Source organism: Apodemus sylvaticus, chromosome 13, assembly GCF_947179515.1.
Source record: "Apodemus sylvaticus chromosome 13, mApoSyl1.1, whole genome shotgun sequence".
NCBI lineage: Eukaryota > Metazoa > Chordata > Mammalia > Rodentia > Muridae > Apodemus > Apodemus sylvaticus.
Window position 1 is genome coordinate 66,721,047 of NC_067484.1, and position 19,559 is coordinate 66,740,605.

General features: G+C 44.6%; 1 protein-coding gene across 2 annotated transcripts in view; it reads right to left on the reverse strand.

Annotated features, from left to right (window-relative positions):
* The window catches only part of Arhgap26 (Rho GTPase activating protein 26), a 390,006-nt gene that overhangs the window by 61,999 nt on the left and 308,448 nt on the right, over positions 1 to 19,559 (reverse strand). For both annotated transcript variants that reach the window (XM_052155156.1, XM_052155157.1), the window contains exon 20: positions 10,579 to 10,729. In XM_052155156.1, coding sequence (XP_052011116.1) covers positions 10,579 to 10,729 — 151 coding nt within the window. The remainder of the gene's footprint in view (positions 1 to 10,578; positions 10,730 to 19,559) is intronic.

The window sequence follows — 19,559 nt, forward strand, 5'->3', positions numbered from 1 at the left end:
TGCTATGTGATACCACTTGTGATGTACAATGTCACTAGGTCATATAATCTAGGACCATCAGATTGCCACAGATGCCACCCCTTGTGGCTCACTATCTATGAATTACACCAGCAACTGATACTTGCTGACTGCTGACTTTGAACCATGGAAATTATTGTTATGATAACAATAAATTATTATTATCCCTTATCTTATCTACCTTGAATATAAGTATTCTTTTTCTTTGTTTGAGACAGGGACTTTCTAAGGTCTGGCTGCCCTTGAACTCATTATATAGACCAGGCTGACCTTGGGCTCCCAGAGATCCATCTGCTTCTACTTCTCCACTGATGGGATTAAAGGGGTGTGCCACCATGCCTGTGCTGAAGGTAGGCATTATCCACCATCAGTACACAGACAAGGTTTAGGTCTGAAAGGGCAAATAATGAGCGCAATACTGCAGTCAGAAAATGGCAGAGCCAAGGTTTGACCTCTTGATAGAGACAGAAGCTACTTCATTCCTCCATTCTCCACCCTTTCCTGCAGTTTGGGAAACACTGGCTCTCAGATTTTCTGTCCATGATCACATGGGGATGCCCCTTTTAGAATTGCATACTCTGAGAACTGTTCTGTCAATACCAGCATCCTGGTCTTGTCATGTCACACACAGTGAAGGATCAGTGAAAAGAACTGAATACGCTCAGATTCATCTACCCTCTCTATGATCGAGAAGCATGCATTTGAGACTGGTTGGCTGAGTGTCCTCGGGGAGACAGAAAATGCTGCATTGGTGACCAAACAAAGTTCCTCTGAAAGCAGTCCAGCCCTTCCTTTACCATATAAGGCGCACTGACTTCAGCCAGGGCACAGGGCTTTGCAAAGTCCATTACTGTCAGCCCTGCACAGGCAATGTGCCACTGTTGGGATGATTCAGGCTTAGCACCAAGAGCTTTGCAATGAGCTAAACCATCATTTTATTTTCATGGAGTCTGGTAGCCTCATGCCCTCTGTCACTGCACATGGTGATTCTGAGTTTAGCAAGGTCAGAGTTACCTCTGAGATTTGGAAAAACAGACTGCTGGGTACCTTCAACAGAGAGGCCTGGGATAGATGCCTCTGAAGGTGAGCCTCTGCAGAGTCAAACTTCAGGAGACTTGTGCAACTGAGACCAAATGAAGCCTCTGGAAGATCCTGCAGAGCTTTAGATCTCCTTAACACAGGGACAGGGGTGGAAACACGATACTGGGACTCATACTCTGTCCAAGGAAGCATCTGCCTCCCAGATTTACTGAATTTCCTTTTTAAAAAGAACTTCAATATAATTTACTTTACCCAAGGTAGACTGAATCTACTTAAGACACCCATATATATACACATATATATAAAAAAATGATTCCAAATTAACCTTAAGTAAGAAAAAAGGCACAACAGAATTCCTTCCAAGTCCCCTCAGGGGTACAAAAGTGCTGAGAGCCAGGACAATCCCTTTCCCCAGATTCTGAACACCCACATACCCACAAAATAGAGTGCCAGAAGGCATCCAAGGACAGCTAACTCAAATAAAATCCATTCATTCAGACTCTTAATTATAAACCCTGAAGCTTGAAGCATGCACTGTACTGTCAAGGCAAATTTGGGAAATTATTCTAGATGACTGAATCAGATTAGTAAGTCTACAGAAGGGACTCAGATACTTTATATATTCTAGTTTGTAACAGGGAAAAGAAAAGAATATGTAGGGAAAAGAAAAGAATATGTGTGAGGTGAAGTGTTTTCCATTCTGATTCTCATATTCCTGGAACACGGGGATGCGGTGGGCACCCCACCCCCCAGTGCCCACGAATCCCTCCCACACTTCTGTTGATAGCTGTAGGGATCCAAACTCCAAATGGTGCTGACTGCCCTGGTGCACGGGAAAGAAATGCTGCTGGGTCACCAAGTGTGATGGCTGCCTCGAGCCGTTTTATATTATAGAAATGACAACCAGCTACTAACCAAAGATATTTACCCATAAAATTCAGATGGGTCCAATCAGGCAGGAAGACAGACCCTAAAAAGGGGAAGCTCAGGGAAGGATTTCCAATTAGGGGGTGAGATCTTGTGTAGGAAAATGGAAAAAGGAGACAGGAGAAAGGATGATTTGGAATAAGACCTCAGACCACACCAGTAATATTCTCTAGCCATGTCAAGACAATATGACCATTCACTCAAGGGTTTGCAGCCTCTGCAGCCTCAGGAGCCCACGGAAGCAGAGGAAAGTTTCAGATATGTCCCAGATAAAGCAGGGCGTAAGTAAGAGTCACCAGGGAAAGGCTGCTCTGTGTGCAAATTTTCCCCTACTATTTGCAGGCAAAAGACTGCAGAGACACTGCAGACAGAGATTCTGCACACAGACAAGGGGCAGAATCTTCAATCTAACAGTGAGATCTTTCTCTGCAGAAGGCCTGTACAGCCAGAGGAAAATTCCTCTCTCCAAAAGTCCACAATTCAAGATGTGGCTAACGACAACACTCCGGGAAAATCACAAGCTGTACATTCTGGTGTAACTATCTTGGCATACGACACTGAGGATAAGATTCTCTTTAAGAATGCCACTGGTGAACAAACACTTGTCTAAAGCCTGTGATTCATTTTGTGAATCATTTGTTCTCAACTAACAGCACATGCACAGGCTCACTGGGTAGCCCATGGGATTTGGAAGGCTTTAAAGTCTTTTCAGGAATCAGAGTGTCTATCTAAGGCCTTGGGCTAAGGTGTTCAGCCCTCCCTGCAGGATCAGATTCTAAGCTGAGGGTTCCTGGGGGAAGGTGAGCAAAACAGTGAGGGCATTTTCCCACAAAACTAAAGTGTGTATGAGGACTGCACTCTGTGTGTGCAGAGGGAGGGAGGGCTCCAGAGCAATGTTAACATCAACACTGCGCATAGGAGGAATGAGGGATTCAATACGAAGGTCGGTCTCACGAACGGTCACACCACCTTTCCATGAGGTAAAGTCACTTCATTTTTTCAGATGTCGAAACTCAGAGAGGAGACAAAGTCACTTTCCTCTTGTCCTTCAAACCTGTCTCCTTTACTCTCTGTGGGTTTTCTTCACAGAACTCATTTATTTTTTTCCTTTCTATACTTCCTGTGGAATGTAAAACCCACAGAAATCAGAAATGGCCGTGCTTGCTTTGTATTTCAGGGAGGGTGTGCTGGCACTGAACCAGCACCTGGAGAAGACTAAGCTCACTGCTGCTCTGTCTCTTCTTGACATTCCCTGCCCCTGTCTGTAAATGACTGCGTTTTCACAACTAAGAAACCTGCCCACAGTAAGTATTCAACTGATGTTGCCTGAATGTAGGGTGGCCAAATGAATAGACGCTAAGTACAAGTGTTAAGATATCTCCGTGAGCAAGCCTCCCGCAACAGAACAGACGGCAGGGGAGCCTGGAGTGCTTCTGAGAAGCACTCTACCCAGAAGCAGGCTACATAGTCCACTCCGGAGGCCGCTGGCCCATGGCTTGCTGGCCCTAGTATATGAGGTCAGCTGACTCTGGCAAATGGACCCTGTTAAGGATTTAGTATGTGTACATCTTTTAGGTCAATGGAAATAATTAAGAAATGCATATGTATATGTGTGTTAAGAGGAAAGATGAGGAACTGCCAAACTGATTTCCAGAGTGGTAGTACCAGCTTGCAACCCTACCAGCAGTGGAGGAGTGTTCCTCTTTCTCCACATCCTTGCCAGCACTTGTTTTCGCCTGACTTTTTGATCTTAGCCATTCTGACTGGTGTGTGGTGAAATCTCAGGGTTGTTTTGATTTGCATTTCCCTGATGACTAAGGATCTTGAACATTTCTTTAGGTACTTTTCAGCCATTTGATATTCCTCAGGTGAAAATTCTTTATTTAGCTCTGTACCCTATTTTTTAAGGGGGATATTTGGCTCTCTGGAGTCTACCTTCTTGAGTTCTTTGTATATCTTGGATATAAGCCATCTGTCGGATGTGGTATTGGTAAAGATCTTTTCCCAATTTGTTGGTTGCTGTTGCAGCCCTATTTATAATAGCCAGAAGCTGGAAAAAACCCAGATGTCCCTCAGTGGAGGAATGGATACAGAAAATGTGGTATATTTACACAATGGATTCAGCCACTAGAAACAATGAATTCGTGAAATTCTTAGACAAATGAATAGAACTGGAGAACATCATCCTAAGTGAGGAAACCCAGTCTCAAAAGAACACTCATGGTATGCACTCACTGATAAATGGATATTAGCTTAGAAGCTTGGAATACCCAAGACACAATGCACATATCAAATGATGCCCAAGAAGAAGAAAGAAGTGGCCCCTGGTCCTGGAAGAGCTTAGTGCAGCAGTGTAGGGGAATACCAGGACAGGGAAGTGGGAAGGGGTGAATTGGGGAATAGGGGGAGGAAAGAGGGCTCATGGGACTTTGGGAGAGGGGGGATCCAGGAAAGGAAAAATCACTTGAAATATAAATAAAGAATATATAGAATAAAAAATGAAAAAAAGAGGAAATATGAAATAAATTCATCTTACTTGTGAATTATTTGGGGGGAAGGGAGTAAGGACCACATAGCCAGCCAGGATGCCTAGGTTAGCCTCTGTGGAGGGTGTAATTGTCCCCTGAAGGCCTTTTCAATCTTACCCTCTCTCTCTGCCTGAGCAGTCTGAAGGCAGCACGTGCCTAGGAGCTTCTAACTCGGGGCATTAATCTTTGTGTGCTATGCTACTCAGTATTTGTTTCCCTTTAAAAACATCACTGCCACCAGGCAGTGGTGGCACATGCCTTTAATCCCAGCACCTGGGAGGCAGAGGCAGGAGGATTTCTGAGTTCCAGGACAGCCTGGTCTATAAAGTGAGTTCCAGGACAGCCAGGGCTACAGAGGGAAACCCTGTCTCAAAAAAAAAAAAAAAAAAAAAAAAAAAAAGTCACTATCTTCTTGCAAGCACTGGGCAGATGCCAGCTCTCTTGATCACCGTGGAAGGATGTGGCTTTGGGAGTCATCTGTAAGCACCTACTGGATAACCTGCACCCTTAGATGTGTACTGGTCCCATTTCTCTACGAGACCCCAGGATTGAGGGTAAGCACATTCAGGGCTAGGGGCCAGTATTTTGGGGTAATCTATGTTGGTGCCAGAATGAAAACCTAAGGTTCCTCCTTTGCATTTCAGTGGGTGAGCCATCCTCCTTATTGGCTTCAACTGCTAGTCCCTGATTTTCCTTTGTTTCTTAATGCCTTGGAATCTCATTATGGGATATTTCCTTTAAAGGATTCTAAAATCTGAGACACATTCTATCTTGCCGTGTATCTCTGCTCCACAAGGCACTAGGTGATAAAACCACAGGCCTTGCATTAGTTAACTCCTGCTGTTTATTAAGCCACTCTTAAAATCAAGAATGGTTTAATACAACCATGACACACATTCATCACAAACCGACAAGCATCTTGGCTGTGGGTCTTCCTAGACTAATTCATGTGTGTGCCTGCATTCCAATGACTGGTGGCCAGGGGTGGGGTTGGATGAGGCACTGGGCTTCTTTCTGAGATAGACTATCATGTCCAAGGATAGACCACTGCTGTACACGACAGCTGGGTCCCAGGAGTGTGACATAGAGAACTACACGGCATTTTGGCCAGGGCTTGGAAGTCATTCTGAGCCAATTTTACCACATCCTGTGGGGCACCTAGCATAGCCAGATTCCGCACTCTTAGCTTTCAAGAAGGGCTGAAAAGATCCAGGCCCTCATTTATTCTATCAACAGCCTACAGTTAGAGTAGTAAGGGGTGAAGCAGGCCATCTCCTGTCCAGTTAACATGGGTCACAAGCAGTCTTCTTCCTTTTGAAAAGAAGTTGAAAATTTGTACTTTAAAAAAGCGTATGTTAATAGATTTGTATCTTAGAGAGATGTGGGACTTACAGAAAATTCACACGTAACCGTGCCTGTTCTTCTCCCCTTCCTCCCTACTCGTCTCCTGTTTTGAACGTCTTGGCGTAGTATCTTTGTTCTGATGGATGAAGCAATACTGATACTGTATTATTAATTAACACCCCTAGCTTATATTACAATTCAGCCTTTGTGTTCTATAGATTTTACTGATTTTAGTAAATACAAAGTATCTTGTCTCCACCACTAAGCTTCAATATCAAATAGTGTCAGTGCCCTGACACTAGATCATCCCTCTCCCTGTATCTCTAGAGAGCACTCAGCATTATTACTGACTCCATAGTTCTGTAATTTTCAGGAAGTCACATTGTTGAAGTCTTTGCAGACTAGTTTTGGTTTTTTTTAGCAGAGCAATATATGTGTTTAAGTTTCCTCCGTGCCTTTTTCAGAAAGATCCATTTTGTTTACATTTATTTATTTATTTATTTATTTATTATTTACTGTACGCTTATGCATATGCATGCTGATAAGGACACAGTCCCAGAGCTGGCTCTCTCCTTCTCCTGTGTGGGTTCCTAGCTCAGAACCTCCATTATCAGAGCTGGGAGTAAGTGCCTTCACCCACTGAGCCACTGCTCAGACTCCAGCTCACTTCATTTGATTGCTGAATGATAGCTCATGGGGCAGAGGTGCTCCCCACCTTACCCACTAACATCTACTGACAGATCTCCTCATTGCTTCCAGGCTTCGGCAATCGTGAATCTGGCTGTTACAAATCCCTGTGGACGTTTGTGACTGTAAGTTCTCATCTGGCTCCATGAAACACCGAGAAGCCTAACTTGGCCATATGGTAAAGTATGCTTGATTCCATAAGAGGCGCGAGGTTTCTTCCTAAGTGAACATGCTACCCTGCGTTCCCAGCAGCAGCGAGTGGAAGCGGTTGCCTCTGCCATCCTCACTGACTGTTTGTTCTGGGATATTGGCTGTGTTGATAAGCGCAGTATCTTTGGCTTTCATCTCCCTGTGACATATGATGGAAACACTTTCCCACTTGCTTATCAGCTATCTGACTCTTCGTCTTTGGGGAGGTATCTCTTCAGATTTCTTGCCCATATTTTAGTTGTGTTTGCTGTTCACTTACCCTTGAGTTTATGAGATCTTTGTGTGTCTTGGATACCAGCCCTTTATCAGATACACATTTTGCAAATTTTTCCTACACTGTAATTTATTGTAATTTATTCCTTTGTTCTCTTAGCTCTCTCTCTCTCTCTCTCTCTCTCTTCACATATATATATGTGTGTGTGTGTGTGTGTGTATATATATATATATATATATATATATGTTTTAGTTTAAAGGAAGTTGTAACAGCAATGTTTTCCTTCACATATCATGCTTTTGGGGCTGTATGAGAAAAGTAGTTACAGCTGCCAAAGTCATCTAGGTTCCTCATAATTTTATATATTTTAAGCATTTAAGCATTTTATATTCAGAACTGCAATCCACCTGTAGTTAATGTACGTGAAAGTAGAAGATTTGTCTGGATAATGTTTTGTTTTTAATATCCATGCCCAGAATGAAATATGGATATTTTTTCTACAGAATTTCTTGGCTTTAAAGGTTGGCCAATTGCCTCCCCCAACCCAGAACTTCCCTACAGCACGCCTGTGAGCAGCTGTGTGAGTCTATGTTGGATTGACTGGACTTCTTTGTGCGATCTGCCTAGATCTTCCCAGCATCTACATAGCACGTGCTTTCTCTGCCTCTTTTTCCTCATTACTTCTATCTGATGGATGTGACCAGATACTCAGTTAACAACAACTCTGAAAACACAAGCTGCAAGTCCCATGCAGCTCTGCCCATGCCTGCTCTACCCTTCTCAGCCTGAGTATAAATTCAGGAAATCCAAGAATTCTGCACTTCTGGTTTACCCTAAGCAGCTTTACAGAGGTCTGGGCACAAAATAGGCTCAACAATACTTGCTGACACTTGCAGACCAGCTAGACGCTGGTGCTAGATTATCAACTGCCCTTTGGTCCTCGGGAGAAGCCCTGTACTGCAGGAAGCTAGGTGAGGAGTTGCCCACGACCGACACACACAGCAGCCATGTCTGAGCATGGGTGGTTTGCTGGCAATGCTGACTGGGATGTTTGATGTAGCTTTATGCTCACACCACTAAGAGGACCTCCATGTCCTGGGAGAACTAGATGTGCCATCTGAGTAATAGATCATGAGTAATAAACATGTTTCTCTCATTATGATTTCTACATGGTCATGATGACCAACCAGTGTGTTATGAAAAAACAAGGGGGGAAATGAAAGAACTAAAAAGAGTAGGTAGTTTCCTGGTGACGTGATCCTTACATTATACCTAATTAATAGGCAGAGGAATGGTAGTCTTCCGGCCCCACTCTGGCCACACTTTGTTTCCATCTGTATCACATGTCTCTAAAGAGCTCAAAAGAAACAAGAATGGAGAAGTGAAGTGTGGGCTGTGACCCAGCCCAAGCACCACAGCACAGAACCGACAGACATCGAGAAGCCATTTACTCTAGGGAAGCAGTGACTTCCATTTCTCAGGGCTACTCACTGCCATCTGTGGTCCAGCCAGGCAAGTTCTAGGCAGGCAAAGCTGAGACATACTTTGGACTTAGCAAATGTCCAGTGAACTTGCTGTAGAGGTTCTAGGGCCCGTGGCACAGCCTTCACAGAGGGATGAGAAAGCCAGGTACCCGGCTGGCAGGTCCACTGCTTCTGTCTCCCTAACCTCCAGACTCACAGGAGCAAGCCGGTGACTCGCTCAGCCTGGGGACCGGTCTTGTGGGAGACGAGCCATGCTCCAGCCTCTTCTCAAGACAAACAGGTGCAACTATTCCTGATGTCAGCCTCCATTCACTGGAAAAGCCCTGAATCTAGACCAGGAAATCAATCAACCAACCAACCAAGCAATAAATAACCGTGTATTTCATGCTAAATGATCCCAACACATGATAAAAACCAAATCACATACAGAAACCCTCAAGATATCCCAGGGCCCTCCTCCAGCCCAGCTTATAAGACATATCCCCTTTGCATTTAACTGCTAAACGATCTCTTGGTACATGCTGTACTCAGTGACTCATGGGCTGAAGCTACCAGCTGCTAGAAACAAAGATTAAAGACCACTGGTTGGTATTGGTTGGGAAAATCACGTAGAGTTTCAGCTTTGCTCATACCACACAAGGAATAGTTGTAGCCATATGCTAGTTCACCAATTCCAACAAAAAGGAGCTGAGAGGACCAAGGAAGGAGTAGGACAGGAGGAAGAAGTGGGAGAGGAATGGTATTGTGTGAGGAGTCTGGGGGGGGGGGCGGGTTGAAAGAGGAGCTTAGCGGCCGGAGAGGCAGGTGCACAGAGCTTGAGAAGGCATAGAGCAAGTCTAGCTATGGAGACGCAGAGGAGGCTGTATACGAGCTGGAGAAATTCAACTACCTTATGCTCTGGAGACACTGGTGAACCTCCTGGTGAACACATGCACTATGCACGAGACAGAACGCCAGCAGTCAGACTTCCCAGATGCCATGACTTGAGCTGCCCACAACCAAGACGAGCCCTACCTCGCTTGGTTTCAGATTTCACCCCGGGCTGTAGCTATGTGTTTACTATAAACGCTTTAGAAGCTGGCTTTGGAGTTGTTTCTCTTCTTAAGCATTGAATAACACTTAGTTTGTTCTAAAACCAACATTGGGCCCATTTTGTGGACGACACATACATCTGAAGTAAAGGGGGACCCTTAGGATGCTATCACAGAGCAGCACGCTGAGGGGCAGGGAGAAGGCACTGCTGTCCTGTGTCATCCTGAAGTTGGTGTCTCACCAAGAGAAACAACTGCCTGCAGAAATCCTGGGGCTGAGGCTCAATCTGTTTTCACTAGAGAAAAGCGAAGTCAACAGCTTCGCGACTCTGCCAAGCTGGCAGTGGCTGAACACCCGGCTGCTCTGGTCAAATCTCACATCCTTTCTGCAAAGACCCGAGCTGACAGGATTTACGGGGTGGTCTAAGAAGCATGCTGAGCCATGTGCCCTGAAATCACATGACAGAACTTTCTGGCTCTGGCTGGATAGTTTCTGGAGAGGATTGGACAACTAGCCCCCCAATACTTTATCTTGGCTACAAATGCTCAAAGCCCCAGATGGAACAAAAATGAAATGGCTCTTCCCTTTTGTAGTCTCTAGTGAATAGGTCACAATTATGCTAAGGTTTGAGAGGAGAAGACACGCAGGCCTGCTCCATCCCAAGTGCTTTTCTGTGTGGAAGCAGACATTGAACTAGCATCAAACATTGCCAGCTTTGTCAGGGGATGGGAAACTGCGACAACATGAATGAGCAAAATGGACTCTGTTACTCATCGGCTAGGTTCGTTGATGCTGAAACGCTGAAGAAAATCACTTTTCGTGGAGCTAGCACAGGCGACAGCCATCAGCAAAGCCATCGCAGCAGAGCAGCGCCTCACAGACCAAGGCTAAGAAGCAGCATGTTAAGACGCTCCTTTGTGCTGATAATGCTTACGAAAAAAACCACAACAAATCGGGCGAGTTCCAAGCTCAGGAAGAAGGTGGAGATCATGTTCATGGAACAATAACCCAAAGTCAGGTTGAGCCAGGGGAGTTCCGGTACGACAGATGTATGTCAGAGGTCAGTGGGTAGGAGACGGGGTTTCATACTTACAGGGAATTGGGCCGAGTAGGTTTGACCACATCCAGGTTTGAGTCGCTGGAATTCGTATTGGGCTGCAGGCTGCTGCTAGTGTTAAGGATGCTGTTTGCACTCGAGGAGACCGATTCCAAACTGGAGTTGATGATGCTGTTCCTCTGCTCCTCTGAAGAGAAAAACGACAAAAAAGGCCCACGTGAATACTAACAGAACAGGGAGAGTTGCTCCCACACATACAACAGTCTACAAATAAAGAGAATAACTTAAAATATATGACACTTTGAAGGAGTATAGAGGAGCCAGGCAGAGTAGCACATGCCTGTGTTCTTAATATTCAGAAGGTAGAGGCAGGGGAATTAGGAGTTCAGTGTCAACTTGAGAAAAACAGACAAGTCAACCACACAATAAAAAGTGGGACATAGGAAAGGATACAACTTAAGAGTGGCAATGTGTGTGTGTGGGGGTGGGGTGGGGTGGGGTAGGGGTAGCTCAGTGACAAAGAACATTTGCCATCAAGTTCCAGTCCTGGGAAACCACAGGGTGAATGGACAGACCATCCTGTGCCGGATTCATGGACACACAGTTATACCCTCCAGTTCTCTCTTTCTCTCCCTCCCTTCCTTCCTCTGTCTCTCTCTCTAAAATAAATATAAAATGAAACAAAGAGCGGGAAAGAAAGGTCAAAGGGGAACAGGTCACATGGGTTTGAAAGCAAAGGCTTTCTCGTGTTGCAGGGATGTAACCTTTAGTATAAGCCAGGCTCTTTTCTCCTAAGACACCATCACGTCACTTCATCTTAACTTGCTCTTTTTATTCAGGAACTTTTCCCCTGTGCCCGACACCAATAGCTCATGCTCTAAGGCCAAGAATTGACAAATGGGACCTCATAAAATTACAAAGTTTCTGTAAGGAAAAGGACACTGTCAAAAGGACAAAACAGCAACCAACAAATTGAGAAAAGATCTTCACCAACCCTACATCCGACAGAGGGCTAATACCCAATATATACAAAGAACTCAAGAAGTTAAACCCCAGGGAACCAAATAACCCTATTAAAAAATGAGATACAGAGCTAAACAAAGAATTTTCACCTGAAGAACTTTGGATGGCTGAGAAGCTCCTTAAGAAATGTTCAACATCAGTAGTCATTAGGGAAATGCAAATCAAAACAACCCTGAGACTTCACCTCACACCAGTCAGAATGGCCAAGGTCAAACACTCAGGAGAAAACAGGTGCTGGCGAAGATGTAGAGAAAGAGGAACATTCTTCCACTGCTGGTGGGATTGCAAGCTGGTACAACCACTCTGGAAATCAGTCTGGTAGTTCCTCAGAAAACTGGGCATAACACTTCCGGAGGACCCGGCTATACCACTCCTGGGCATATACCCAGAGGATTCCCCAGCATGCAATAAGGACACATGCTCCACTATGTTCATAGCAGCCTTATTTATAATAGCCAGAAGCTGGAAAGAACCCAGATGTCCCTCAATGGAGGAATTGATACAGAAAATGTGGTATATTTACACAATGGAATACTACTCAGCAATTAAAAACAATGAATTCATGAAATTCATAGGCAAATGGTTAGAACTGGAAAATATACTAAGTGAGGTAACCCAGTCACAAAAGAACACACATGGAATACAGTCACTGATAAGTGGATAGTAGCCCAGAAGCTCAGAGTACCCAAAACAAAACCCACATATCAAATCATTCCCAAGAAGGAAGGAGAGGGCCCGGGTCCTCGAAAGGCTTGATGCAGCATTATAGGGGATTGCTGGGACAGAGAAGTAGGAGGGAATTAATTGGGGAACTGGCAGAGGGAAAAGGATTTATGGGACTTAGGGGGAGGAAACTGGGAAAGGGAAAATCATTTGGAATGTAAACAAAGAATATAGAAAATAAAAAAAATAATTTTTAAAAAGTTGCTCTTTTTGATTAACAGATGATTAGGACACAGAGAGGCCCTCATAGACTCCTTGCTGTATTATCTTTTAAAATCCCTGCCTCTACTAACATTGCCTTAAGCCATTTCAGACCTCCAAATTTACAGTGCATCAACAGAGAATATTAATTTGGTCATTGATTTCCAGACTAACTTGATGGCCACACCCTAGAAACATCTGTCTACTTCTGGAGTCACACATTTGAGGCTTAACTTCAAGGTAATTCTTTAATAAACAGAGATGTCAGAGTTGTGCAATTGTCTGCAAATGCAATACAAAAAAACTGAACCTATAGTTCAAGCCATGCATTCATATTAGGAAATTACTAATTACTATCAACTCAGAAAAGAAGAACCTGAAGTATCTCCAAAAGTTTGCCTCTGACTGGCAATGTGACCTCAGGGACATACATCTCATGGGACCTGAAAATCTTCTACAGTGTAAGACTTTTTTATTTTTATTTTGTGTTTATGGTTGTTCTGCCTGTACATGAGCCCATGCCTTACATGCATGTCCTGAGAGATTCCTCCAACCCCATGTGTGTGCTTGGAATTGAACCCAGGCTCTCTGTGAGAGCAGTCCATCCTTGTAACCACTGAGCAGATGCTACAGCCTCAGATGGAGATATATCTGTGAAATGGGGAGAGGGAAGACTGCCCTGAACAGCTCATGTACCGTCCTGAGGATCAAGCAGGATCATATGCAGGTATGTATTTTATAAACATTGGAATACTGCTCAAAGAAAAGAACTTTCTGTTTCTTCTCATCTTAAAAGCCTTGGACACAAGAGTTGAAAGATGTGGGGGAATGATATAGCTAAACAGCATTGGTACCACGGTGGAGCGGCATGGGACAGACCTGGAATAGCTCTCTTCCCTCATTCTCCACACACTGGAGTAGAATACACTGATTTTTCTGGCAATTATTTCATTTACCAAGAAATGAGTGGGTTATTTTTTCTGGAGCCTTTACATGTGTGCTCTACCTCCCAGGGACAGACAGACATGCTTGTTTACAGAGGATTTGTAACTTAGATCTCTTTTAGTTCATTAAGGAGTGAGAGCATTAAAATCCACTGTCCCTTGGGGGCTGGAGAGGTGGGTCAGTTGTGAGGGAAGGGAACAGGAGAGGCATTGGGATGGAGAGGAGGAGAGGTGAGGGAGGAGGGGAGGAGAGGTGAGGGAGGAGGGGAGGAGGAAGAGGACTAACAATGGAAGTGAGTAGGAACTTACTACCAAGAAGAAACAAGAACTCCTGTGTCGTACACTAGTGACCACTGAGGAAGTGGATTTGACACTGCAACAGAGGGGGGATAAGCCTCATCACCCCCAAACCACAGAGGAAATGGCTGAGAACTTCTAAGGAGAAAGTTTTCTGATGTGCTGACAGTCTTGACAGTAAATAGGAAGGTGGACAGGAAAGTAAAGATTGTTCCAGAGAAAGGCTCACAGAGTAAAATCAAAAGCAAACTGGATGTTTCAGTCGTTCTGCCAAACTACACCAAGACAAACTTGAGGGTATTTGGAATAAATTAAGGAATAAAGAGAAAATGACTCAGTCACGTCGATGAAAACAGGAGGCCCCGCCTTCTGTGGACAAATGAGTACCTGTTCCCGAGAGCGAAGCAGAAGGGCAGAAGACGACCTCCGGATGAAAAGGAACCACCCTTCACATAGGGAGCCGGACTCCTGAGTCCAGGATGACTCAGGCCAGCTCTGGCAGCCCCATCAGAAGCTAGAATTGGGCCATGTAGCTTGGGGAGGACATGCTAGTGGACTTCAAAGGACATCAGCCACCAGTCATGAGTCACGCTCTCAGGGGCGCTCCTCCGCTGGCCAGAGTTGGTAAGAATGCTCTCCTCCCTCAAACGGGTTGTCAGTTAATGCCTCTCAGTCACCAACAGCCAGAGTACAGGGAGGAGGGAATTTGGTAAATTGCCAGTTATCAACATGAATCATGGAATGTGCTAGATGCTTTTATGAAAATACATTGTAAAGCACTGACAGTAGATATACACTTGATCCTTAATGACACAAACTACTCAAGTGTAAGCATAGGCTAGCCGGCCACTCAGTGTCTATTAAAATGACCTGTGAGGTCAGAGGTCACCTACTTCTCTGCTGATTAGCCCATGCATTCTGCATATCAAAGGCCCATGGATAGTCACACAGTAAGCAAGAGAATAATATGCAATCAAAGTTTCTTCTGCTGGAATGGATAGAGGTAGTTTTATAGACCTGCATCTGGTAGGTGCTTCAGACAGGGACCTTGAAAGCGAAGCACTGGTGACTGTGGGCAGCATTTATGTTTTCTGTACAAATCAGGATCGGAAAACACCAGTATGCAACCAAATCACTGCAACTAAAAATGGAAAGCAACAGAGTAATTTTGGTGGTGTTGTACTTGTTCTGGGGTTGCCATGGAAACGAGGAAGCTAAGCTCCTGCACTCTTCATATTTACTAAGTGACTCCAATTCACTCTAATGGCAACTCCATCCAACACAGGAGGCGGGGTCTGTTTATCACAGAGCCAAGCCAAATGCACAGGTCTTGTCAGGCTTGAACTCGTCTGGTCCTCTGAACACAGAGAACTGAAGGGTAAACATGAAACACAGATCCCTGTCACTTCACAGGATATTTTCCACTCTGCAGCAGCCTGTCAAAATTTGGGCTAACATGTTATTTTTCCACAACATCAAAAAAAAAAAAAAAAAAAACCCAGAGGACCCATGACTCTGCACAGAGACAAATCTCCCAACCCCACCCCTCTCTATACTCAAACATGAGGAGAAAGGGGAGTTACCAGACAGCAGCTTTGCAAAGACCCAGAGTTTTACACAGAGAACAGGGAGGCACCAGCAAAACCCCCAGAGGCATTCTCGTGCTATAGCTGGGAGAGAGGAACACTCTCCTCTGCTCGTTAGAGTTTTGCAATGAAGTCTGCAATGCATCATCTTGACAAGATAGGATGATAATAGCATGGCAGCTTAATGAATTTTGCAATAAAAATGATGAATGCACAGATGAATTTGCCATCTCTGGGAAACACCCAAGTGCACGGGAAGCTTAGGCCTAGACGTTGTGACTGTGCAGTGCAGATCCTTTATTGCACTATAGCTTTCATTCCTGATAACAGAGCAGACCACGCCAGAAGAAAAGCCATGGTGGTCTGATTTCCTGCTCATTCAGTCAGAGGTCCTATGATAAGAATAATGGTATAAACGGTCTGTGCAATATGTTTAGATAAGTAGTATCTTGCACAATGACTGATGGAGCACAAGGGTTTGATGAGTGAGAAAGAAGTGTGGCCAGTGTATGTATGGCTTCCGCACTTCTATGGTGCTCATAATAGCTTCTGCCTTTGCAAAGACAGCAGATGTCAACAGAGCTGGATTTTGTGGAGAGTGGAGAAGGCAAGGTGGCTGGCCTAGGCCTGACCTGACTCATAGAAATGAGGCATGGAGGCACTGAGGAGAAGCCTAGGCCTGAGGCTCCTCACTCCCACCAAGCTGCAGAGCCTCCACCTTAGGGCTATGCTGAGAACTGAAGGATCAGAGGGAAGTGGACTCTCCCCATAGGGAACATTACTGCCTACCCTACTGTGGACTGCTGGTAAGAAACTATGTTTTACTTATTTTTTATATCACGGATCATTATGAATCGGCTTGAGACAGTAAATTGATGATACAACTGGAGAACTTTGTAGTAAGAAAAAAATCAATATGTAGTAAATAGACATTCCTCTTCAATAAAGAAAATATATAAAAGCATATGCATATATACATATACATATACAGACAAACAGATACACACAGACACACACACACAGACACACACACACACACACACACACACACAGAGAAGTTGTCTTTTAACAGGAAGATCACCCCACACCTAATGCTTCATCATCTGCTTCCTCTCATAATGTAACACACAGATGGAAGCCTATAATATACTTTTCTCTATAATATCCTTTGCTCTGTTTAACAACTTATCTAAAACTTTCCTTATCGTCATTTGTCTTCTACGCATCGGTTTTAATGGCAACATCAACTGTTTGGTTTTCAGCCACACACAGAAACCACACATAATTAAACAAAGAGCCACATCACACGTTCTGGAGCCTCTGTGACAACAGGAATCCATGTGGACAAACATGCCATCTGCCAAAGCAAACACGTGTGTCCAGAGCACTCAGGATCTCCAAAGGCAACCTGAGAAATGGCACAGGCCGCAGCTTTGACTGCTCAGAGGAAGACATTACATAAGCCTCTCAACTGTGTGAATTCCCAGCCATTTTTCAACAAGGAAGACACGTATGAGAAGTATATAAGCTAAATTCTCAGTCTCTCACTGAGCCTGTCTGGGAGAGGGTCCAGCATGTATTAGCTGAACTAAAAGAATTAATCAGAGCTATAATCCCAGCAACTGGTTAACATGATCCATATGAAACAATGCCCAAGCATCCATTTCTGTCCCTAATCCACCCCTACCAACCCCAACAACATCTGCCAAGGTTTCTAATGTGTTTGCCCTTGAGCATTAAAGGAGCTGTATCTGGAAGCAGGGCAGCCCCATTTCCCATGCTGGAGACCTCTCCTTTGGAATCTACAGGACCAGAGGGGAACTATGTTCCTATTCAATGGTACGGTGACACTATAGCCTGGTGATAATTATCATAATCACAGACAACAGTTATTAGGTGCTTACTGTGTTCTAGGGCTCATGTCAAGAACTTTACAGGCACCGGCTCATTTAATTATGGTAATTAGCCTCCAGGACAGCCATTATTAACCATCAGTTTTACAGCTGAGAAAAGAGAAGTACAGAAAGGCAGATTTGCTGCCCTCCAGGTGTCAGACTATAGGCCCTCTCACCCCAGGCACCTGGCCAGCCCCTTTACTCCCTTCCAGGAAGCCCAAGGGGTCACCTGGTAATGACAAAGCATCAGCACTGCTGTTGGTCTACCTTGAGTTACTGTAGCAACCAGAGTCTGGATCTCCTGCCCCTAATGCTGCTAGAGAAGATAGAACATCCATATTGTTACTAGGCTCCGTACAATGTAATGCACACCAATGTCTAAGCACCATTGTTCCAAGAAGCTCATTTCAACATCTTTGTGTAAATACAAAAAAATGGGGAGAAGATGACTCTTTGTTGTCAATCTGCAGCCTCCTGGAGGAAGTCACAGCGGTGCTCCAGGCTCTCTCTGGTCCTTCAGGCTCTACTTTCTATAGCTGTCCTGAAAAAGTACCGCTTGGTGTTAGTGCCCTTCACTCAGAAATACCAGTCCTCTGTTTCTTCTGTGCAGTGACCAATGTGGAGACCTGGGGGTTAAACTGTAATCCCCCTTGCTAGCCTCCGTCTGGTAGCACAGTTGAAAAACCTCCTTCCATCTGTTCAGAGGCGATCACAAATGAGAGAGCCTTGGCCCAGTATGTTAAAACCATCACTGAACGCTTACTGCTTTTAGCAGTGCTTGTTGGTGCTGGGTCGGGAGGGAAGGCTGCCACCTGGCTATAGATTGTCAGTTTGCATATTAAAGAATTCGTTCAATATGGCTCGACTGGCCCTGAAGTATCCCTGGAAGCTGGCACAGATGGCTTTTACTGCTTCTGTGTCTTAGCTAAGCAAGGTTTTCACTTCTATGGCTCACAAACCAATGAAGATCCCCTTGTAATGATGAAATGGCATCGCAAAGGGAGGACATCTGGGTGACAAACTCTAGCTCTCTGCTTAAAGCGTCTAGTCTCAGTTTATCTGCCTGTGAATTGCAGCTCAGTGTCTACCTCACAGGATTACCAATTAGGGGGGCAAGAAGGAATCATGATGGGCTTAGAACACTACTTGAGCTGTAACTGTGTTTATCATTGTTACTGAGTGAGCCTCGGATAGAGTTTGGTCTCAAGGGTTCTTTATTAAATACATCCATTTATTCTTCTATACTGGATCCCCAGCCTAATGCAAACATGGGTCATGAGTGATTAATAATGTAGCTTTCGGGAACAGTGATTAGGTATACGTTTCCTACTTTGATTTTTTTAAAACTGGATGACCCTGAGTGCAACATTGAAATAGATATTTTATTTTCCAACTAGAAAATAGGGCCTTTGCTTTTGCCCAGATTGGAACCCTCAATCCCTTCAGTATCTTTCTCAAAATTCCCCCTTTCAGAAAATACTCCTTGACCAACTACAGACAACTCTGCTAGCTAATCCCTCTCCTCTTCACTACAATATCCAGTGGTTTTCTGATGGTTTGCATATGTTGTTACAACGGCTTCCAAATCTCACCACTCCCCTTGTTCTTCTCCAGAGCTTTCATTTCAGAGTCTATTTCCATGTCATCCCTAGCCCCACTTCTACCATGTATTGCCTCCACCTTCAGACTGACCCAATTATCCACCGACATTAGGGCAGTAGAAACATCCTGGCTCCTCATCCAGCAAAGAGGCCACTGTCATCATAAACGTGGTTTGGGATAAAGAAAGTTTATCAAGTCTTCTCAAGTTGGAGAAGACTTCACTCATTCCAAAAATGGAAGCCCTAAGCCATGTGCCGATAGCTGGGTGTGTGATTGGTCCCCCCATGCAGAAGGAAAAACTCCTCCTAGAAAATGAGATGCATGTCTACGAGCACCATCTAGCACTCAGGACACTTCCGTGAGTTAGAAGCAAAGGTGCAAAGACAGGACCAGGCTTATGAACACTCAGTGTGACCTTCAGGGCTGTGCCTTCAGAAGAGGGGACCAATGATGATGACACAAGGCCTCAAGCACTGGTACAGATTTACCTCTAAGAGAAAGAAATTGGGTCTCAATTTCTGTAGACCAAGACCTTTAAAGAGAGGGGTGACGATCTACTGAAAATAACAACTGGAACCTCAGAGGAAGGTGCTTGAACCTTCCTGCAAAGTATACCACCTGCAGACAGCAGAAGGGCTGCCCAACTGCTATCAAACTGCAGGTGCTGTAGAGAAGAAATTGGAGCATACCTGGGCTCCGAAGAGATCAGAGACAGAGACAGAGGAGGAGATGGGCTTCCCCGTGCA